Below are 24,234 nucleotides of genomic sequence, written 5' to 3'. Positions count from 1 at the left end.
TTTTTTCACTTCATTAGGAACGAACTGGGCCGGTGTTAGGCAGTTTGCCGCCCGATGCAGTTTCTGCGGGTCCTAAACATCTGCAGAGTGGTGCCTCCGTAAATTCTAAAATTTTTGCCGAATCAGTGTCTCAACTTAATTCTAATAAGTTTGCCAATCCTAAATTTTGCAACTCTGTAAATTCTAAAAATTTTGCCGGCTCCGCAGCTGAACCGCCTCTGGAGCTGACACTAGCAAAAAAATTAACAGATTGTTCCTAAATAATATAATTTTTTACTTGATTAAAGCTACGTACGCGATGTACGAAATGGAATTACACGTACAATATTAAATTACACTTTACAGCGAAATGCGTAGAACGTGCGACTTCCTATAGGAAAATACAGGTTTCGGACTTGAAATACATTTTTAGAAAATTTTTAATAATATTAATTTCAAAAAACTGAAAAAAGAAAATCTGAAAGGTTTCAGATTTTAAATTATGTCCAAAGGGGCGTTTTTTTAACATTTTGTGTGTAACCTTCATTCATTAAATATGTTCTTCGTAATTAAAGCATAAAATTCAGTTCAAAAGGCAAAATAATTTTAAATAGAGCATATCTTTAAAATTTCCGATACACAGTATCACGCACTAGAGATAAAAATATTTTTTTCTGTACAACATTGTCATTGCTCGCTTTGAACTCCTTGAGTTTGTTAATGAAATATTCGTTAAAGTTTTACAAAACATGAACTCGATCATAAAACAAATTCCAAATTTGGGTTTCGAGTTGCCCATATTCGCAGTAGGATTACGTCATTCAAAATTTGATGGCTCTATGTACCGTTGTTTTATCAAAATGCGAGAAATATACATGCATTTATGCAGATTCTTATTATTTAATTTCTTCAAATATAATACAGGGCGATAATACTTGGTGGAAACAGTTTGAAAAGTGATACAGCCTTTTAAAGATCTCAACGCAATGTACCAAAACGAAAACAATAGTCTCTCAAGGACAAAGCCACTTTGGACTGATGATGTGCATAAGTTAATAAAATAAGTAACCACTTTCATGGAGCAGGAAAATAGTATAAAGGAATCTCAGAGAAAAAAGTACGAATTTCATAGACATATTAATTAAAAATGCTCAAATTATATGTGCTTCTTATTAAAAAGTATGTTTTAATAAGAAAAGTTTAGAACATGAGGTACAAAATTTTTAATTTGCATTAGGTTAAATATGAAATTAAGACAAGATAGTCCCCGAAATTTGTTTTTCGCAGAATTTCGGCCTCGATAACACTTTAAATAATTTGAAATAATTAAAATTAAATGGTTAGGCATTCGTAAAACAGAAAATTTTGTCTTCTCCAAAAAATATAACTTCACTGCAGTTTCGTTTCTTCAAACATTTGACTCGCGACTTGCATGCATGGCAGTCGCTAGACTTTATGGTGCCCAGGGGAAACTCCGAATTTCTGCCGCTAGGTTTCTCCCTGATTCAAAACGTTTTGTTACTTCTAAATTCTGCTGCCCGATACGCCAACTCTGATATCGATGCCACCATGCATATAATTGTTCTGGGAAAAAAAAAAAAAATACGCTTTGTGTATTACCTTTATTTATTAAATATAATATTTTTCGCACTTTAACCATAAAATTCAATTCAACAGCAACATCACAAAATAATTTTAAAAGAGCACATCTTCAGAATTTCCAATAGAGTCTTGCGCGCTGGAGATAATTTTCTCCCTCATATAGTGTTATTATTGCTCGCTTTGAAATTGTTGAGTTTGTTAATTAAAAATTCGTTAAAGTTTTACAAAATATGAAATAGATAATTAAACAAATTCTAAATTTCGGCTTCCAGATGCCCATATTCGAATGGAGGACTACGTTATTCAAAATTTGATGGCTCTAAGTACTTTTGTTTTATCACAATGCGAGAAACATACATACATTCATGAAGATTTTTCATTATTCAATTTCTTTAAATATAGTGCAAGGCTCTAATATTTGGTGGCAAGAATTTGAAAAGTGAAACGCCATTAGAATAGTGAACCTGCGTCAAATGCCAAAACGAAATTTATAGCCTTCTGGGCAAATTGCCCTTTTTGGCTAAAAGCGTGACAGTGAGAAAGAAGAAAAGATGGGAAAAAAGATTCTCGGATGAAAATAATGCTGTACGGAAGTCGTAATAAATAAACACATATAAACTATTAATAATCAACTGATAATTATAGATTAATTCGTAATTATAGTTAAAATGCATATAATTATACATCGAAGGAGGATTTATGGGGCCATATAAGTCGCAAATTGTGAGGGACTTCGCATTCCAAGGAGCCTCCAAACTGTTTAATAATTTGTTTAAATGGTAAACCTACCTTGTGTCCTAATATGAATATCCCCAAAAGTTCTGGTAAGTTACTTCATAAAACTGCCATTGACTATGCATTAAGAAATAAGGTAGTATATCAAAAACGTCGAACTTTGAGAACTATCATGTCTAACCTTATTCGAGATTCTATGAGGTATCACTATTCTAACGGAAAGTTCGATATGAAGAAGGTTAGAAATTTCCTAAAATCGCCAAAGTGCGATTTCTTCTCCGACTAGCGGTCCAGAGTTCGAAAACTTAGCCCAATGAAAAGTTACTCATCTGATACTGTGACGTCAAATTCAGCCAATAGAAAACTTAATAGCATACAGGTGTCAAGTCGTTTTAATGTGAATGGCGGTAAAGTAACTGGGGGATAACTTTTAGATACAACAACTAATCATTAAAATTATAATGACCATATGCCGTTTCCTGCCCCTTCAGAATGTTGATGAATTACGTCAGGTTCAGTTATTTACGTCACATGTTTTATCTTGTAAGACTGAAAGTTGTATCATAATCGGAGGCCAAGCATTGTAAGTCATATTCTTTGTTTTGACAATTTTTGATTCAAGTGGTCTAAAGTATATACTGTGTATTAAATTTGTTTGGTATGTGTAAAAACTTCGCTTCAAAGCTAATGCAATTATAATGTCAAAGGACTGAAACTTACGTTCATTTGGTAATTTATATCTGATATGATATCTATTGTTTTCAAAATTAGTCGAACTCGGATGGCATCATTAATATTAATGAATTACTATAATTTAAATAATTGACCTCACGGACTGGAAGAAACGGCGTTCATCTCCTTTCTGCTTGCTTAAAAGCAAGATTGCTAAAATGATTGGAAACTTGAGTATCTAAATTACATGCGAACAAGTAGTGATAATGTAATGTTGCTTTTTAAAAATAATGTTGCATCTGTAATAATCCACATGTTTGTTTTTCAATATCTGATTTGATTGGGTTATAAGCAGTATAAAATTTATCATTTTAAATGTCTAAGAGTTATCATTCAGTATTGTAAATCTAATCAAATTTCGAAATTCTTTATTGTTATTAAATTGCATTTTAGAATGAACTTTCTTAAAAAGAAATAGAAATTTTGATTATTTAAAGCTGCATAATGCAACTTAAAGTTAAACCTACCTTGTGTCCTAATATGAATATCCCCAAAAGTTCTGGTAAGTTACTTCATAAAACTGCCATTGATTATGCATTAAGAAATAAGGTAGTATATCAAAAACGTCGAACTTTGAGAACTATCACGTCTAACCTTATTCGAGATTCTATGAGGTATCACTATTCTAACGGAAAGTTCGATATGAAGAAGGTTAGAAATTTCCTAATCGTATTTGAAAGCTTAAAATGCATCCTTAACAGTAAATCAAAAAATAAACAATTTGTTTTATAAACTTATAAGAACTAAATGTAGTTTGTATTAAGGCCTTCAGTTTTAAAAGAATTTGTAATATTATTAGTACAATTTATTGAACTGCATACTTGTCCTGCATGTGCTGTTCGAACATAATTGATATTAATTTAAATTATGCAAGAAGTATTTATTAAAAAAGATAAATGTAAAAATGGATCTACCATTGAACTATATAGATTTTGGTTCCTTTAACAGTAATTTTAACTGTGAAGTATTTTTAACTCTTCCAAAGTAAACATAGAAAACGGATTTATTTATTTTTTAGAACTTCTTTAGTTTATTTTTGTACTGATCGTATTTGAACATTTTCATATTATCAGAACATATTAACCTGAAATACTTAATAAAACTTACTGAAATTCACTGAATTATACTTACTGAAATTAATTAATTAATTACTAAATTAATTAATTACTCCTATTAATGAATTCCTTACTGAAATTCATTAATAGGAGACTAACATATGGAGACCCCAAATATGAGACAGACACCTAACCTTCAGCTGACACCTAACAAAAGCTGCAGTCAACTGGTGTTAATGTGCCTCTCTGTGTAACGTATAAGAAAGTCCTGATTGTTCATCCATCCAATATATTGATCATTTGATCTTCTTTTCCATCCTTAAAACAGCAGTTCCTAATCCATTTTTCTGCATACATTTTTCACAATTCATTGGAACCTCCAAGAAAATAAAATAAAGGTAAAATCCTATCGTACATGTCCCATTTTTACTGCTCATCATAAAGTCGCCAAAAGTAGCCAAATCCCATGTGCACCGGATACTAGGATTAAACCAAAATAAATAAAAGCTGAATGAAATTGAAGATTCTAAGAAACAAAAGATAGAATCAAATGTAGAAATTATATTTTGAATTTCTTGTCTATTCTAGCAGCCAACACTTAGCCATTACTTGAAATTACGTATTCGAGAAACTTCTTGCTCACTTTTGATTCTTTAAGCATTCTTGGAATCCACTCAAACATAGTCCCATATAGATGCAGATGGCTTTAAGTTTGGATTCAATTTACAGGGAAAGTTTGTGAATCTTTTATGAATTTACCTTGCATTTGCTTTCTTTATGAGTAACTAGTAAGTGATCATTAAAGAGGTAAAAGTAAAAATAATAAATTATATAAAATTCCAACTTTTTGAAAGCATCTATATACTAATATATGAAGAATATGGCAAGCCATCATATGTATGTCTTTGATGCATGTTCAAGTAAGATAATTGTCTTTAGGCATTTACAAGTGTATGAAAAAAACAATCGGTGGTGTTTCTAAACGTTTTTACATTCTTCTTTCTGTTGTGTCTTAATTTAGGAATGCCATATGTTATAGTTGTGTTATAATAAATTGTAATGTCTTATATAAAAAAATTAAAAAATTCCAAGTAACAAGTGATGAACAAATATATCAAGACAAAAAAATTGTGTTTTAACAAACATGTATACTTTTTACTTCCTTGTACAAAGTAAAGGAAATATTGTAATTGTGACAAATTTCAAATATCGTATTTCAACAGAAGTATCCATTTTGATCGTTCCTGAATCCATTTTCCTTACTTTTTTGCTTGGTGTTTGTACATGCGGGCAGAATAAAATACCCAAATACCTTTTTTTCTCAAACAAATCGTAAAATGGATTCAAAATGGTAATTCCCTCCCCCCCCCGACATCTGTACATACATACGTATCTTACATAACTCAGAAAACGATTATCTGCAGAACATCGAGATTTTGTATTTAAGATTGCTATCACATCTAGTTATGCACCTCCCTTTTTTATTGCACTCAGCTATACCATAAATTGAATTTATGTCCCTTGGAGATGGTATATAAAAATTTTTCTAATTATAAATTATTGGTTTGTATATATGCACACCGAAGAGCCATCTGCCACCGGAAATAACTGTTGTCATGAATGGGTGAACCAGGTCTGCAACGATGTTCAGGTATCGCACAGACATCAGGGATTGTTCTATGGGGATTCGTCGGACCATGCAACTTTTTTCCATTCTAATGTCCAATTACGATCAATGCGTAGTAATCTTTACTCTCCTCTGTAATTAATGCGCCGTCGACTTGTCGTTTCACTGTCCATACACCACTTTTGATATGCACTCGTGACAGCCCACAAAAGGCGCTATTTCTGATATTGATGTTCCCAGTCACCGAGCCAAAACAGTTTGACCTTTATCAAAGTCTGATAAATCAGCTGCTTTTCTCATTATGTCGCTAATTGCACTATGTTTGGAAAGACTTTAAATCACAAAAATATTCATGTTATTGCAATGCCAAATTTTGGAAAAATAACGAAATCTAACTTTTAATGTGAGCTCCCAGTTCCTACAGTTATATTTGGAAAAGACTTATACTCATTACGAAAGAATAAAATTATAAGAAATTTGACTCCTGAGCAGCAAAAAATGACCAGGATATTTAATTTCAATATTCGTGATTTTTTATGTCATTTTCAACTTACCTTCAGAGCTTGGTGAATTAGAATAATTCAAGGAAATGAATTTTAATGAAGTGCAGCAAAAAATGTGGTGTATAATTAAATAGGCTGTATGAGGAAGTCACTTGGTGTCCACATCAGATTTTTTCCTACTAATATAATAAGCAGTGCTTGTGTGTTTTGTCATATTCAAATAACCCAACTATGTAATATAATTTTTAAATATCATTTACTTGCAAGGTCATGGTATGAGCATAAGGAGCTCCACCAGAAAAGCAGATTCTAAAAATGGTTCCGAGAGTCAAAAGGTTTCGGAACCACTGCAATAAATGATCACTTTAATATTGTATTTCATTAGATATTTTGGTTACCAGATGTGTTTTGTTTATTTGCAGCTGTATGTTTTCAAACTGTTAGTAAGATTCAAGGTACAATTTTGGTACAGCAAATGTGTACAGCTAGTATATGTGGCTTTTCTGCTCTTACAATATTTGGTACTTTTGTTTATTACTTTACAGAGTAGTGCACAGTAGATGTTGAAAAATCACTTTAAATTAACTATACTATATACATTTATAACAAAATATTTAAATAAAAACTAACAATAATCCCACCCCACCTCCAAAAAGAGAGAGTAAACTAGGAATTGTATCTTTCATATAAGGTGGAAGTAATTGAGGATTGGGTCTGAATTCAAGATTATAGCCATTCCCATGCTTCTGTTTGGTGTGGCAAATTGCTGGAATTTTTGTAATGCATTTTGCTAAAACTAACTTTAGGGAGGGATTAAATTTTTAACCACTGTGACAGTAATTAAATTGCATTTGTAATTAACTTATTTTAATTTTTTCATTGCTGATTAAAATATCGAATAAGGTTCATGCTGTCTCCCATAACGTCATATAGGGATTATCAAGATAGAATATTTGCAGTTTGGTAATTGAGACAGATAATTTAAACATTTATATCATTTTAACTTATGCATGAAATTAAATAATGTTAATTAGAAAATATTGTTATCATTCATTCATTTTGCCCCCTGATTTTTCTCAAACTGAACTATAAATTTTCCTTTCATTTTCTCTCTAAAATTACTTTGCATTTTACATGTTTAACATTTTAAAATGATTCTTTTAAAATTATTATCTGTGCAAAAGGTAATTGATATTAATGTATAGGGTATTTATGATATAAATGCTATGTAATGCTCTTAGGTTTGAATGTTAAATTCAATGAGTAAGCTGCATATGATTACTAATTTGCAGGAATTTCAAAATATAATAATGATAATAACATGCAAATAATTCCTTCCGTATGTTGGAACTACAGTAAAAACTCGATTATCTGGAAAGCTGGGGAAATACCTCTGGATACATGAAAATTTTGGATAATAGAGCGTATAAAATATGCAAACCATGGTAAAAGAGACAAATGAGTTGAAGAAAAAATTTCTGATCTAAAATTATAAAAAGAGTCATTTTCTTTGTTATCAACTGGAATATCAAACGCCTACCTTTAAATTATACGAGATTCGAAAGGAAAAATGGCATCCCAGACATAAAATGCCAAAGAAACATATATTCCATTATGAAATTCCATCAACCAAACTTCCATCAGTCATTCCATCGGAAGTTTGAAAGAAATGATCGCTCTTTATTTATTTTATGAACATATACAATAAAATTAAAGCGCTTGCCATAATTCTTGCACGTTGCACAGCTAGTTTTTATCCATCTTTACCCAACTCGCACTCTTCTTGATATTGAAATTCTCTACTGCATCGTGCTCCCTTGATGACAAGCCCCAAATTTTAATCTTTTTTCCCCCCAAAATGCGATTGAGAAACAGATAATCAGCAGTTAACTTACATCACTTTTATGAAAATTAAACCATCTTATTGAGAATTAATGAAGTTAATATATATGGTGATCTTTTTTAAAGTGACAGTGTTTGGAGCGCCCTGTAGCGCGATCTAATAGCCAAAATGGCACCAAACTTGGTATTTAGACTAATCAAGACATGGGAAAAAGGATTTCGTGAAAAAAATTAGTTAAAAAAATCGCCGCTAGAGCATTTTGTGGCGCTGCTGTAGCTTACAAAAATGAGAATTAGCATAAAACACGGGTATCAAAGAAAAATGCAAATGTTGTGCGATGACAGCGCCAGTAATAGGGGCTATAAAAGCAAGTAGTAGACAGCTTCGACAAATAACCTCAGCTGAAGTAAACGAGCTCCAGTGGACATGCCTTCTCACGTTACTGGTGAAGCTGTATTACATGAATCAATGTAATGCATCCGCAGCTCTTCGGGAATTTCGAACCAGAAAAAAATTACAAAAGGGGCCTTTATTGCTGAATGGTCTTAAGAAAATGATTAAGAAGTTCGAGGAAACGGGGGATCACTGACCATTCGCGCTGGGAGAGGACGTAAACCAGTATCAGAAGATGTAATAACTGATGGGGCAACTGCAATTGTCGAAGGATCTCAGGGAACCATTGCTGGTACTAGCAGCGCCGGAGTGTAGCTCGACAATTGGCCATGAATTATTCCACGTTATGGAAAGTTTTGCGGCGCGTTATTGGATTTTACCCCTACAAAATCAGCTACTTGCACGAACTGAAACCAAATGCTTATGATAAGCGAGTGACATTCACTTTATCGTTTCTTGCCAGGGTAAAAATTGATGATGCTTTCCCATGGCACATTCTGTGGGGAAATGACTAATTCCCCAACAGTCACTGTTTGGTGAGGTTTCATAGCCAAATTCGTAATTGGGCCTTTTTTTTTTTTTTTTTTTTTTTTTGAGACCATCACTCTGACAGGACCCCAAACGTGCACCATAAATGCAGAAAGGTACCACGAAAAGCTGCAAACGTTTGTTATTCCACAACTTCAGCAAAGAAACCGTCTCCCACAGACAATATTTATGCAGGATGGTGCTCCGCTATACATTAGTAATAAGGTAAAGCAGCTGTTGCGCCAAAACTTCACTAATGATAGAGTCATAAGTCACAGTTTTCCAGTTGCATGGCCGCCTCGTTCCCCTGACCTCATGCCATGCGATTTTTTGCTCTGGGGTTATTTGAAATCTCAAGTTTATGCTGGTGCAGTATCAAATTTGTCTATTCTAAAGGACAACATAACAAAGACAGTGCGGAATAGTCCTCGTGATATGTTACATACGGCTGTGGAGAACGTTGTGCACAGAATGCACGGTGTTATTTCTGAGAACGGTGCTCACATTGAATGTGGTCTAATTCCTCAACGGGGAAGTTAATGTAGTAAATAAACATTAATAATTTAACTGTACGATTGTATGTCTTGATGTCCCATGTCTTGATTAGTCTAAATACCAAGTTTGATGCCATTTCGGCTATTAGATCGCGCTACAGGGCGCTCCAAACATTGTCACTTTAAAAAAGATCACCCTGTATATAAACTCGATTAATAAAAAAGTCAAAGTGTTACATTACGCTTATCCATTACTGGCCCTAAATGGCAGTGTTTGGCAAACATTTGTGTTTGATTCTAATCGTTCATGCTTTAAAACTAAATTATAAATATCTTATTTGCTAAATTTTAAGCTGAAAAAGGAGTTTTTAAAATTCAATAATCTTCCACTTACTTTAGCTTTCCTGTTAGCTGAATGCTGGATAGTCGGGCTTTATTTGAATTGTGAAGATTTTCTATGCTAATTTTGGCCTTGAGGATGTTTTATGATAGCAAAAAACTTTGATAGGCATGAATAGGCAACATAAAATTTTCGATTTATTCAAGCATTCTAAGAAAACGATCGAAGTTAATGAAGTGTTTTTTCGGATAAACTGCATGCTTCATATTCACTAAATAGTTTAATATTGGTTTCTCATAATCAGTATAGTTCTGGAAAGAGAGTTTATATTTTTATCCTTTACTTATGTTAAAGATATTTTATATATCCAATAATTCTTGCATATATCTAATATGTAAGTAAACCCTTTTTTCCCCTTTTCACGCTTAACTTCTCAACAATTAATAGATTTAAAAAATAATGTATTTTTGGCTAGTTGTTCTTGCGAAGTCCTCTAAAAAATAAATAACCTTAGAGGGCTTTGTCATAAATAAAACCCCAAAAATTTGAAAAAAAATTGCTTTGTTTGGCGTTTTCGTTAAATTATTTCGGAAATGATTAATTTTTAATTAATTAATATTTTTCTGTATGAGTTTTTATGGTTTTTAATATAAAATTTTCTACTGAATGCGAAAAAAAATTCAGAAGAATTGCAAAATTTTATAAATGAAAGAGGAGCTCTGTTTTCCCCCACTCTTTCTCTCCTTGTTTATTTATTTATTTATTTTAATAATTATCTTTGTTAACCTTTTTTTATTAATAATTAATTTATAACCTTAAAACTGAAATAGATAAAGTAGCTGTGAATACCAGAGTGGAATAAAATGGCTGCCCAAAGTTTCTCAAGGTTTTTCTGAAAGGTACTAGTTAGTCAATTTTAAAATGTAGATCCACCAATGGCACCAGTAGTTTATCCCAAAATTTTGGATGATGTGTATCCTGTATTAACTGGCTGATGTGTTTTCCAAGTATAATATGAATGAGCTTCGTTTAGAGTGTCCTTCATACTCAGTCATCTTTCTTATGGCAAGTAGTCATGCATTCTTTGCTATTAATTATTTAACCAACCAGTATTTTAGAATAGTTTCTTTGAAAGCGATTCAAAATTAAATAACCTCTTTAAGAACTTCTGCCATTCTCACATGATAAAAAAAAATTTCATGCTTAATGAAAGTTCAAAGAGCTTAAATGTTTTTAATTTAAAATTTTGCTCAGTTTTTTTTAACTTACAAATTTTTTTCGAAGTGTACTTACATTCAGAACATTTTAAAGAAACACAAATTAGGAAATTGTTTGGTGAGATGATTCATCTCCTTATTAATGTACATTTCATTTTACATCACTTTTAGGCATCGAATGATAAATCCTATAAAATACTTTTTTCACGATAACAATATACAGTCATTTCAGTATGTTGAATATCATAAAAAAAGTTTTCAGTAATAAAACTCATTTTTTTTAAACACAGAACATGACGACATTCATCTGCCCCCTTCTCAAAAAAATAAAAAGTTTTGCAGTTTTCATAGAGATTATATTTCTACGGAAAAATTTTTTGTCATCTGCTGTTGTTAATGTTACCAGTCTCACTTGTCAGCAAGCCCACGACATTTATCGTGGCAAGGAGTCAAATGCACCTATCGTTGACAACAGCTTTGAGCACCATATAAGTGACAGCCCGACTTTAACCGTGACTTTCGTGAATTCAGAATTCACAAAGTTGGAATTTAGAATTCATTTCTCCAGTTGACTGTGCTTTTACTCAGTTTCATCCCATGGGCCCTTCGGTATGGCAGTCAGAGTCGCTAACCACTATCCCGGATGGGCGTTTTTTTGGTCATCTAAAATCCCAGTTTGGACATCCTAATGCCCCAACGGAGGAACTACAGTGGCATATTAGAAAATTTCGTGTCTTCGATGAAATCCTTGATAGAGCAAATAGAAAATGATTGTTTAACATAATCATTCTTGTACTAAATGCGTCTGAAAAAATAAGGGTAACAAAAGATACTGATTGAAACACAGCATAATAACCAGGGCTGTGGAGTCGGAATCCGAGTCGGGCAGATTTTGGGGTAAAAGGAGTCAGAGCTGGATTTGCTAAAAACAGGTCGACCGCGACTCCAGTTTTTGTTGGACAGTTTGAATTTGAAATGAAATTAAAATGAATTGAAAAAGATTAATGACGAGCTGAGTTATATTTTTATTTATGAACTATATGCATTAATAAATAGTTATTTTCTGTTTTGTTGATATATTAATAAATAAATATAAAGGAGGAGGATGGATGTGATATTTGCCATTAGTGATTAAACTGATTCATTTAGTTACAAATCTCACTGGTAAATTTAGGCAAGCAGCAAGAACTGCCAAAATTGATGCCATCCTTAGGAAGCGGGCAGGAAAAGGAGCAATTATTGATCAAGCAACGCGATAAGGAAGTACATATTTGATGATAAAGAGGTTTTTAGAATTAAGAACTTTTTTAGAAGATGTAGATAACCCTAATGTTTCATTAACAGAAAGACTGGAATGATTTTTCAAAATTGGAAACTCTTCTTTCTACACTGTATATAGCCACAAAAAAGCTGCAATCTGAAGAATTGACAGGAGGTAAGAATGAGATGTTTGTTCTTTCTGAAATGGAGGGTTTATTGCAGAAGGAATCATTTCTTCAGTGAAGAAAATAGAAACTATAGTTAGAGGAGATGTTGCTGGGTTCAATATATGTAGATCCGACACACCGAATTTTCTTGGGTGACGAACAAATTAAAAAGGCAAAGCAAGCCATGCATTAACTTTCGTTAAGAATGAAATTATTCTCAGAACAATTAGAGAATTCGAATCAGGACAATCAAACTGCAGACATTGCAATTGAATCTTTATCATCCTCTTCCAGTGATGAATTAGATTTTGAGAAGTATTTTTGGATAATAATATTGAAAAGGCCAAGGCAAAGCAAATGAAAATGATAAACCAAGAGCCTTTAGATATAAAAATGAAAAAATACAAACAAGATTTCTACACGGCCTTTGAGGAAATAGATAAATATGGTTGCGCTTGCAAGACAACTTTTAGAACTTATAAAAATCTATTCTGAAAAGTTAAAAGGAGAAGCCCTAACAGTAACAGCTCTTGCTCTTCCTCCTACTCAAGTTAGTGTAGAAAGACTCTTCTCAGCTCTAAAGTTTATCAAATCGGATCTATGGACCTCCAACAAAGAAGTTGCTGCCGAAGTTATAATGTTTTCTTAGAAATAACTAATGCCAGTTTTTCTATTTCGTAATAAATGCTAATTAATATAAGTAATTTGCTATGCCATCGATTTTTTTTTTTTTTCCTGTAGCATCTATTACTTCTTTTATATTAAAAAATAAGCTGTAACCCATGTGTATATTATATATAAGGGAGTCGGAATCGGTTATTTTTCCTGCCGACTCCACAGCCCTGATGATAACACTGCATAGTATTAAACACAACATAATATTAGGCTGTTTTACATTTTCTCAAGGCTCCACAAGAGCTGGTGCAACAGGTGCGGCCGTAACCCCCTCTCCTGGTAGAACTTACGGACCGCAGAATTTCATAGCTGCAGGGATTTGCACTGCGAGGCAAGAAAATCTAGCGCTGATTCTGCACCTGCTACAAATATGCTTGAACAATGAAGTAGATTGTAAACATATTGTTACGAAATGTAAAGGCGCGGTGAGATGGCTTCCCCCCCCCCAAAGCAATTTTAGGGCTGCCATAAAATGGCAAAGGAAGGCAGGGTTGCCACATTTGGCGAGAAATCGCCCGTTTGGCGACAAAATTGGTGATATACCATGGACGGATGGAGAACCTTCTGGAACGAATTCTTACCGGTTTAGCCCAGAATGTTTTCGAACACAAGCCGAAAGCTATATAAACCCTGCTGGTCCGCAGTCAGAAAGTAAGTGCCTCGTCGAGAGGGCGAGTGTGTGTGCCTCGCATAGAGTGCGAGTTAGTATCGAGTGTGTGCTTCGTCTAGCAAGCTGATAGTCAGTCATTGAGCGAGTGTCTCGAAGTCTAGCGCCGAGTTGGTCGTCGAGTGCATCGAGAGAATCTTTTAATGCATCGTCGAGTTTTGTCTTAGACTGTGCTGAGTCAAGATCTATACTCTTGTGTATCGTCGAGTGCATCGCGTGGAGAGTCTCGAGAATACGTGGAGTTCCGAGAACGACCAAGCAGAGTTGGGAGCTGTACTCGGGTGCTTTGCAGTTAAGCTGTGTCCACCGTTATTGCCTGACAGTGTGAAGGCTGTGTCGCTGAACATATCAGCGTGTTTATAACAGTTCGATGACTGTAAAAGTGATTTTGAAGCTGTCTGATTAGTATTGGAAAATAAAGTGAGTTTCGATACTTCATCAAGTGTCGTCGTTATTCACTCCGAATCCACGAACACCGTACGAACGTGAAGGAAGAAAATAACGTAACAACTGGTGTCAGGGAAAAAAAAAAAAAAAAAAAAACGCAACAATATTGTCTGCTATCCTATTTGCCTAAAGACTACATTGACATATTAAGAAAAAGAAATGTGGGTGAAGTTTCATGAAAAGTGTTGGGCTCCTGATAAAAGCAGGTTCTGCGTGAACTGAAAAAACTAATTATCTAAATCAAAGGAAAAAGGAACTGTGTAGTTTAACCATATTTACACGGTTCATTAATCTTTCAGGGCTCGTAGTCATACAACTGGAAGATTTCAACTAGTCCATCTGGAGCTGTGAAATAATAGTGATAGTAGTCTGCAGCTGGAATTCCTGATTTTTTGCATATTGAAACCCGGTATTTCCGTATTTGTGAAATGTAGACATATTGTCTTTTCCTTTCCATCCCCCTTTTGTTTAAACAAATGTATCATTTAGAAAAACTGATATTTTAAACTTTTGGGATGAAGTATTCACGCTGAGAGAGGGTGGAAAACAGAAGTACATTCCCTGCATCGGCAAAATTAATTAAATTTGTGTTAACTTGCTTCCGTGGATCCATTATTAAAAACGAATTTAATTATATGAATAAAATTTATGATAGACTGTAGAACATCCCTGAGCATTGATAGCCTAGATCAGTAGTTCTCAACCTTTTGACTAACGAGTACCATCTAAACAAAAATTGAAAAATTTTGGTATCACCACTACATTTTAAAATTATTATTTTGTCAGTTGCACAACCTATCGACTGTTTGTATTAAATACGCACACATAGTTAGCTGGCCAATCAGAAATCTCTTAAACTTATGCTTCATAGTTTTATTAATTGTATTTCTTATGAAAAGGATGCATCTTATTTATAGAGAACCTCTTTTTAAATTTTTGTCTGGGTTATTCTTGGTATACAAACAAATAATTAAAGAAAATACCAGAATGACATGTAAGAAAGTAAATTAAAACTATACTTTTATTTTTGAAGAAAACTTTATTATCATTATTATTATTATTATTATTATTATTATTTTTTCCTTTCCCCAAAGCATCGGTGACATCGTAGAAGTCTATTGATTGCTCCAGTTACTCTTATGTAAGCAGTATAGAAATATTTCCTAAATGAAAGGAAAACACTTATAGTTCTTAAATGATTTTGATTTGCGAAACACTTTTCACAACTATCAACACTGACAGAAATTGTGACAAAATTTCGCAGTAGTACAAATTCAAAAAGACCACCCTTCCACATTCTTTGTTCGTTTTTCCTACCAGTAATGGAAACGAAATTCTAAAATACTTCTCTCTTAACGAGGAATTCTTCATTACTAATCTTAATTTAGTTGATATTCGTAATTTTCATTCAAAATTTTCGAAAAAATAAAAAAGTATGTAGCTGCTGAAATCGCGTGGTGGCTTGGTTGAATATACTTTAGGCTAAAAATTATTTTTCTTTTGAAATTTATATCATATGGCAATTTAGAATTTCGTTATTCTTCAACTTCCGCGACAATTATGCGGAAAATGCTGCTCTCAAAAATTGCCACCCCCTCTAACTACGCCACTGCATCCCATATATTACGTCATGAAATTAATTATTGGCTTTTAAGCATAGCAAATGGAGAGGGATAGAGAGGTTCTGGGGATTTAATTTTTCAGTGAATCTTTGTTTTGAGATTATTCGTTTTCTCATTTCGTCACCAGCCAACAACATTCAATAGTTACAAAAATGAAGCCAAACGTTTATACTTGCTTCAATATTTAAATGAATATGAAATTTCACAATATATTAATAATTCAGCATTATATTGTAAATAACCTGAAGAATAGTTAGGAGTAATGTACAGTTCGGCTGGAGTTTCTTTTGCTTTGAAATTTGAGCTACCGCTGTGACGCTCTCCTTTCTTCACATTTATCTCAGTTTGGTTTGAAGATTTGTACAGTCATTCTGGTTGCAATACTTTCGAATGGCGTCTAAAACGGCTCCATATTTATCCCTTTGTCAAGGAAACAGAAATTTCAATTCCTGGGAGTAATCCTTTTTTGGGAAATCCTTACAACATAATCCCTGGGGTGTGGTTCGTGTGGCTTTTGCGACACGTGGACGCAATATCCACTAAAAGTTTTTGTTGAAATCGGAGATAAGTTGAACAATACATTTCAGTGGATGCTCTTCACTCAAGGTTAGAGACTGTAATATTGGTAAACCGGTTTACCGATAAATCGCGAAAAATATATTAAACTTTTTTTACTGGTAAATCGATATTTTTCTTTTGCCTACCTATGATTCGACAAACAGCATATCAATGTTATGCGTGTCGCCGAATCTCTCGGTTTTTAATTTTTAGCTTTTACTAATGAAAGTCTTCTTCGGCAACGAAATTTAACGGTGCAGATATAATTTGTGTAGTATAAAGTTTCGTTACTGAATTAATGAGGCTTAAACTGTGCAAATTTCATTCCTCCATAGTGATTTTGAGTGCGAGTTTTCTCATTAAATTTTACTTGATCTGAATTATCTTTGTCTTAATCTGCTATAGACATTCATAATATTTTATATGAAGATTCAACCAATGTTTAATCAGTAGATATTTGCAATTAATTTTCTTTTAATCGATATATAGAGTCATCAAATCTATTTCGATACAGAAAACATGGAGGGAAAAAAAAAAAAAAAAAAGTAGTGCCGTCACCGAGATTCTTACTGCATGCCTTCCGATTGCTAGCCGGACAGGCTTCTAATTACGCCACAGGCACACGGAGATTCGGAGCTATTATAGTCTTCAAATTCTGGCAGTAAAGAATTATCGTTCACCACATTTTAGTTATTTTTTTTATTTAATGTTAATTTAATTTATTAGCTCGAAGCGGCATTTTGCGCTGTTTCACTATAAATGTCCGTGTCTCCCTGCAAATTGTTGTTACCAAATATTATCGCCTTGTATTATATTTAAAGAAATTAAATAATGAAGAATCTGCATGAATACATGTATGTTTCTCGCACTGTGACAAAACGTCCGTATCTAGAGCCATCAAAGTTTGAATAATGTAATCCTCCACCCGAACATGGGCATCTGGACGGTCGAATTTGTTTTAATCTATTTCATATTTTGTAAAATTTTAACAAATTTTTGATTAACAAACTCAACGAGTTCAAAGCGAGCAATCGTAACACTACGGAAAATACCTTTTTTATCTCCAGTGCGGAAATTCTAAAGATATACTGTTTTCAAATGTATGTGGTTAACGGGCGAAGAACATGATATTCAATAAATATAGGTACACACAAAACGTTAAAAAAAGCCTTTTGGGCGTTATATAAAATCTGAATGCTTCTAGATTTGATTTTATCTTTTTTTTTTTTTTTTTTTCCCTCATTACACTCAGAAAATTTTATGCTCCGAATTTTATAAATTACTAAAATAAATAATCCACTTTAATGTTAATAATTTAATGATGATATAATCAAATAAATAATCGTTTTGTAATGTTATAGTTTTGAAAATCACTGCCTGAAAATGTTCATTAAATTTAATAAAAAAAAATTATCAAATCTTGTTTAATTTTACCTTATTTATTTCAAAGCACCATGTACTATCAATCTTATTTAATTTTACTTTATTTTTACTCAAAATTAAGTTCATAAATTTTGTGCTTAGAGTTTTTACCGTTTTACCAAACTAAAGATGTTTGTACAAAGAATTGCTCGTGGAAAAAAATGCACGAAATGCCGTAAAAACTGCTTTAATGAGATATATTACATCTTATTTGAAAAAACTGTAACTTTCATAATCTCGTCACTGTACAACGTATTACGTTTAATAATTAAAAACAGTTATGTGATACAAACGCCAAAGGTTTCAGTGTTAAAGTAAACCAGATCGTCCCTACTCTTTCTTGCGGACATGTCGGTGACGCGCGCCCCGCCCACTGGGTTAGTCTATCTCTTATAAGGTCCATGATCCCTAAATGAAGAATCTTGAAACACTCCTTCTTATCTGCTGCGCCTTCGCAATCCGCCTGCGAGATTGCTCCGCCTCTTGTTGCTGAACTGTCACTTTCACACTATTATCTTCGACAATTCCTGACCAATAATATTGACAAAATAATAAATTTTGGCATTGAGGACACACCAATATGACCAAACTTAATATGAGCTTTTTCAAGTAATTTAGTGCGAAGAGAGATTGCTATTACGATTTTGTATGATCCTTTCATTTTAATAGTCAACACATCATTAATTTTCTTATACTTAGAATTGCATACATTATATAAATTTCGATGCTCTTTAATTTCTTCTAATGATAATAAATTAACTTGCAAACTCAGATATTGACAAATAGGATTTCTAGTTAACATATCAGCTTCAAAATTAGTAGAATCTTTTTCATATTTTATATCAAAATCACGTCTAGATTATTTTAAAGGCCCTCTAAATTACTGATCCGTAGGATGCTTAATGTTTTTAACAAAATTAAAGCAGCATGATCAGTATGTACAGTAAAATAATTACCAAATAAATAATAATAAAATTTATGTATAGCATCAATAATGGATAAACATTCTACTTCAGTAATTGCATAATTTTGCTCATAAGCCTTTCATTTTCTAGAATGAAAAGCCGTTTACATCTTTAAAAATTGTAAAAATTAAACTTTATATAAATGATTAGGTTAAAAATTCTTAAAACGGTAATGTGAAATAATAACAAACTTTTATAAAAGAATATACGTAACATTAGATACTGCACACATAAAATGAAATCTTCAGTGTAGCTCCTAAACAAAATATATTAAGTAAATTCGGAAGTAAAATTAATGATAATAATAATGGATAATCTACTAATTTAATATGAAAGCACGTACAGTGTGTAGAACACGAAGATAAACATAATAGGTATACGTGTGTTCTTGGTAATTACTACTTAATTTAATTCAATATTAGTAATACTGAATTATTTCAGTGAACAAAATATAAAGTTACATTACAATAAATACGAACTTACCGAGTATTTCTACTCCTCGACAGCACGTGCTAACATTCCACTCTATGCCACATCGCAAAGCAATGGCTTTTCCCTTGAGAATCCAAACCTCGAGAACATCACGTGGGCCTACTAACTTTGACGTCACACTTATTTCTGACTGACTGACTGATAACTTATAGCCAGAATACCACTGAGATCAGTAGTTTATCTGGCTCAATCAAATTTATGCCAGATGGACGCAATAATAGAGAACTATCTTCACATAAGTAACCGCCGTAAGGAGAAGCAAAGACGGATAAAGAATAGGAAGACCAGCAACGCAAGAGCGAACAAGTAACAGGCCCAGTAAAGGCGTGACTAAGTGGGAATCATAAACGAGAGTAACAGATGTGAATAAAACTAGTGAAATTAAGAAATACACAGTACAGTAAATGAGTAAGATACAAAATTAAGAATGCTAATAAACACACTGTGTACATTATTTACAAGTGGGCACTAGGTGGGAAAGTTTGGGTCCCTGATAAGGTACGCCGCAAATGGGCGCAGTTTGGAGTCCTCATTCAATATTTCGTAAGTAGAGATATCAAAATTACTCGTATGGTCACAGTTCAGAGCTTTCGTGAAGAATTTCCTGTTAATCTTATTCAGGTGCTCTTCGAGAGTGCCCAGTTTTAAGTCACAGTACAGTAAAGCATTGCTCACAAAAAGTGAGCATGGATGATAAGCCTTAAGACTTTGTTTTGCATAATTTGAAGTCTTTTTATATCCTCCTTGGTAGCCGTGCACCAGGCCGGCGACGCATAAGTCATCAATGGCCTAATTGCCGTGATATATACTAGCCTCTTTTTCCTGAGGTCTAAGTTAGAAAAATTACCCAATATAGAAGTGAGACTATTTACAACAGTGAAAACTTTTCTTCTGACCTCTGTAATATGATCTCCCCATTTTAATCTTTCATTTAGCATTACTCTTAAATATTTCGCCTTACTGACTCTAGGAATCTCTTCAGAGAATAAGAAGAGCTTGCTATTAATATTCAACTGTGTATTTTTCCTCCTTATCATTAATAATTGCGACTTGCTGGCATTAATAGCAATCCTCGACGTTGTACACCACTTTTCTACCTCTGGCAGACGCTCCTGTACACTGGTGTGCAAAAATTAAGGACGAGACGTTTTTTTCAATATAACTTTGTACAAAAGCTTTCCAAATCAACACATTTAATACCGTAAGATCCCCAATACGTAAGGACATGAGTAATGTAAGCAACACTTACTAAAAGACAAATCAGAGGGATAAAAAGAAGCTTTATTGAAAACATGGAATTGAATGGAAACATGGAAATATTGAAGCATGGAGCGCAATGCGACTGAAGGCCGAAACATCCCTGTGATGGGTGTCCAGCAAGAAACATCCGGTCTTTAATAGGAAATATGATCTCCCTTGACAGTTAGGCAGGTTTCACAGCGTCTGCCCATGCTGAGAATGAGGGTGTTAATGAGTTGTTGAGGCATTGCTGCCCATTCGTCTTGCAGCGCCAATCGAAGCTCCGGAATCGTTACTGGTGGTAAGGTACGAGCTGCCAAGCGTCTGCCTAGAAAATTCCATACATGCTCGATGGGATTGAGATCCGGAGATCGTGCCGGCCAATCCATACGTTCAATATCCTCACTCTCTAAGAGCTGTTCGGCAGCTACTGTGCGATGACATGGTGCATTGTCGTCCATGAAAAGGAACTGCGGACCCATAGCGCCTCTAAAAAGACGCACATATGGAAGAAGAATCTCGTTACAATAACGAGTCCCGTTGACTGAACCTGCGTCGAAGATGTGAAGGTCTGTACGACTACCAAGCATGATGCCTCCCCAAACGAGAACACCGCCACCTCCATACCTGTCCCTTTCAATAATGTTCGAGGGATGATTGCGGCTTCCCCGCTCTCTCCAGATGAGTATGCGATGAGAATCGCTGCTCAGACTGAATCTGCTCTCATCTGTAAAGAGTACTCGTCCCCATTCATTGTCTCTCCAATTCCGGTGTTCCCGGCACCACAGAGAACGCCTTCTCCGATGGGCAGGCGTTAGAGGTACACACCGTACAGGGCGTCGTTCAAACAGACCACCACCGTGCAATCTTCTGGCCACGGTAAAATGCGATATCGGTCGTCCAGTCGCCTGTGTCGTGTGTCTAGCGATTTCTCGCGCTGTCTGCCGCCTGTTTCTTCTGGCCTGTAAGGCAATATACCGGTCATCTGCAGGTGTGGTTCCTCGTGACAGCAACTCGGTGTGATTTTAACTGCTATATGGCGTGCGATAATATCTCTTTGCCAGAAATACTGATCTTACACCGACAACATGCTTTATACTACTCAGACACTCCCCCATTACGTCTACCTGCATATCTGCGCATGTGCTACCTACCGCATGTGCACATCACCTTACTTAATCTCCTGATTGGTCTTTCTGTCCGCTCTGCCTCTTCGTTCAGCTGATATGCTAACTTTTCGACTTCGTCCTTAATTTTTGCACACCAGTGTAACTTCTAGATTGCATGGTGTGCGTTTGCGGACTTTACGGCCAATGCCGTATCGTCCGCATAGCACCCACGAAAGTGATTTCTGTCAAAGTGAGCCCTAGGGAAGTCATGGACGTAAAATAAATACAGGACGGGCCCTAAAATGGACCCCCATGGGACGCCTGCATTCATGGTGCGTAAACTGGTGAAGTCCTTTCCAATAGCCACAGTGAATTTCCTATTAGTGATGAAAGACATAATTAGCTGAATCAGCTGTATATCCATAGGGAGATTTATAAGTTTATAAATAAGCCCGTCATGCTAGATGCAGTCGAATGCTTTCGCCACGTCTAGCATGAGTAAGACGACATTTTGTTTCTTGAGCGCATCCTCAGAAAACTCGACGAGCCGAATCAGCTGCTTCGTAGTTGAAAGCTTTCTCTGGAAACCAAATTGTTCCGGAGCAGTAATTCCATATAGTTCTTCAATCTGCTGTAGATTATTCTCTCAAAGATCTTTCCTAGTCCCGGAAGCATGCTAATGAGTATGTACCCATCTGGCTTAGTGTTATCCTTGTCGGGCTTAGGCAATAAAATAACTTTTGCGATTTTCCTTGTTTGTGGGAAAATAGCATTGACTAAGACACGCATTGATAATGCTCGTGAATTTTGTCACAACATTGCAGGGCAGATTTCTAAGTGCGTGATTAATAATACCGTCTATGCCAGGGGCCATTTTGACTTTAACCTTCTTTGTGATTTCTTTGATCTCACTGGGAGTAGCAGTGGCCATGTATCTCTTAGCAGTGTGGAAATTAAGCCAATCCTTAACAAAGTAGCATGCCTCATAGACAAAATTCATGTCCCTGGGTGTCATGTTAGGTATGAACTGCTCTTCTAAATGGTCCGCAAGGACCGTCGATTTGTCTTTGTTATTGAGAGCAACAGAATTTTCGGTATAAATCGGCTTATTGCATGTACGCTGCCTTTTCAAGTTTCGCATGAACGTCCAGAGAGTGCCATCATTCGGACTAAGGTTCTGAATTTTTTCCTCCCATACATCTGTCTTATTTCTTTTTAATTAATTTATTTAATTTGTTCATATCTCTTTATAACGTGAGGGCTCCATGTAAGGTGCCACGCTTTCCTCATCCTATTCGGATCCTTAATCATCTCTCTTTCCTGTAGCAGAATGCCAGTGTTATTATTTCTTCTCACGTGTCTAGCTGCATTTCCAATGGCATTGTTGATTGAATGAGTGAGGGTATCAACCGCATATCTATATTTTTCCGCGAGTTCAGAGTATCGAAGATGGGCGGATTCTGACTGAGAAACTTCTAGAACTTATTCCAGTCAGTCGTGCGGATCATTTCATTTTCGGCCTCTGTAGTAGTGCCTAGGTAAGCAATATCAAGAAGGTCTGCATTTCTTGGGTTCTGGGGTCTGTACGTATACTCCTCAGTAACATGCAGGGCAACCGGGTGATTGATTATAAATTCTTTAGAGCACCTTACCATTTTGGTTAGTTTTACGGCACCCCCACTCGGAGTGCTTTGCGTTAAGATCTCCCGTTAGGATATACTTATTCGTGTCAGAGAGAACTTTGGAAAGACTACTTTCCGTCAGTAGCCCCCCTTCCTGGGCGGATTATAAAATGAAATGAAATTCAAATTACTATAATGCAGTAAGTGCACTGAAACTGTGACCATCTTATGTCCGTCGTTTCTATCCTGGCTAATCAAACATGACTAGAGAGAGTTGCGCACATAAATTACGCCCCCCATCCCGGTGACTCAAACGATCGCACCTATATGTGCGATAATTAGGCAAATTTATACGCACGCATGGCGTGGCAAAAGCCTCTGTGACAAGGGTAATGTCAATATTGTGATTGTTAAGGAAGTTTAAAAAATCGTTCAACTTGTTCTGAATGGCATGAGCATTCCAGAATGCTAATTTTATAGGATCTCCTTGTGTGGTGTACCTATCCATTAAGATCTTGATTTGTGGTAGTTTTGTCATTATGAGTAGGTACATTTTGTCCTATTTGCTGTGTTAAAAGAAAGCCGAAGATCTTTATCAAGCTCGCCCCCCCCCAGGTGTGGAAAAACAGCTTTTGTTTCCTTGATCGTGTATGCATACAAACCAGTAGATAGGGCTTGTGCAAATGATTTATTTTCTCTAACCCTACTAGTATAGACTTTTGGCTTATCCTGTTTCTTTTTTGGGGAACATTTCGCATCCCCTAAAGTTCGAGGTGTGTGATTGTTTACAGTTCGCACAACGTGGTGGCAAGTCAGAGTTTTTATTAGAGAATTCAAAGGAGAAATGTCCCTCTTCGCAACTGGCGCACGTGGGTGCATAGTTACACCCAGTTTGCGTATTGATGAAATCCTTGGCACCTATAGCATACTTATTTCTGCAA

At 34.8% G+C, this 24,234-nt stretch overlaps 2 protein-coding genes across 3 annotated transcripts in view; one reads left to right on the top strand and one right to left on the bottom strand.

The window, feature by feature from the left end:
• Positions 1-2,493, bottom strand: part of LOC118182671 (uncharacterized) — a 119,754-nt gene extending 117,261 nt beyond the window's left edge. Inside the window, exon 1 of the mRNA XM_035352059.2 lies at positions 2,371-2,493. The gene's annotated coding sequence lies outside the window, so the exon portion shown is untranslated. The remainder of the gene's footprint in view (positions 1-2,370) is intronic.
• A 182-nt stretch (positions 2,494-2,675) lies between these two features.
• The window catches only part of LOC118182672 (uncharacterized), a 64,619-nt gene continuing 43,060 nt past the window's right edge, over positions 2,676-24,234 (top strand). The window contains exon 1 of one of the 2 annotated variants that reach the window (XM_035352060.2): positions 2,676-2,899. In XM_035352060.2, coding sequence (XP_035207951.2) covers positions 2,778-2,899 — 122 coding nt within the window. In that variant the 5' untranslated portion in view covers positions 2,676-2,777. Of the gene's footprint in view, positions 2,900-3,128; positions 3,257-24,234 lie in introns of those variants that run through there. The other variant, XM_035352062.2, reaches the window with a different exon arrangement.

Source organism: Stegodyphus dumicola, chromosome 12, assembly GCF_044657685.1.
Source record: "Stegodyphus dumicola isolate Sdum_Otavi_A_Nest chromosome 12, ASM4465768v1".
Classification (NCBI taxonomy): Eukaryota; Metazoa; Arthropoda; class Arachnida; order Araneae; family Eresidae; genus Stegodyphus; species Stegodyphus dumicola.
The sequence above is the reverse complement of the archived record's forward strand: the minus strand, read 5'-3'. Positions and strand labels throughout refer to the sequence as shown.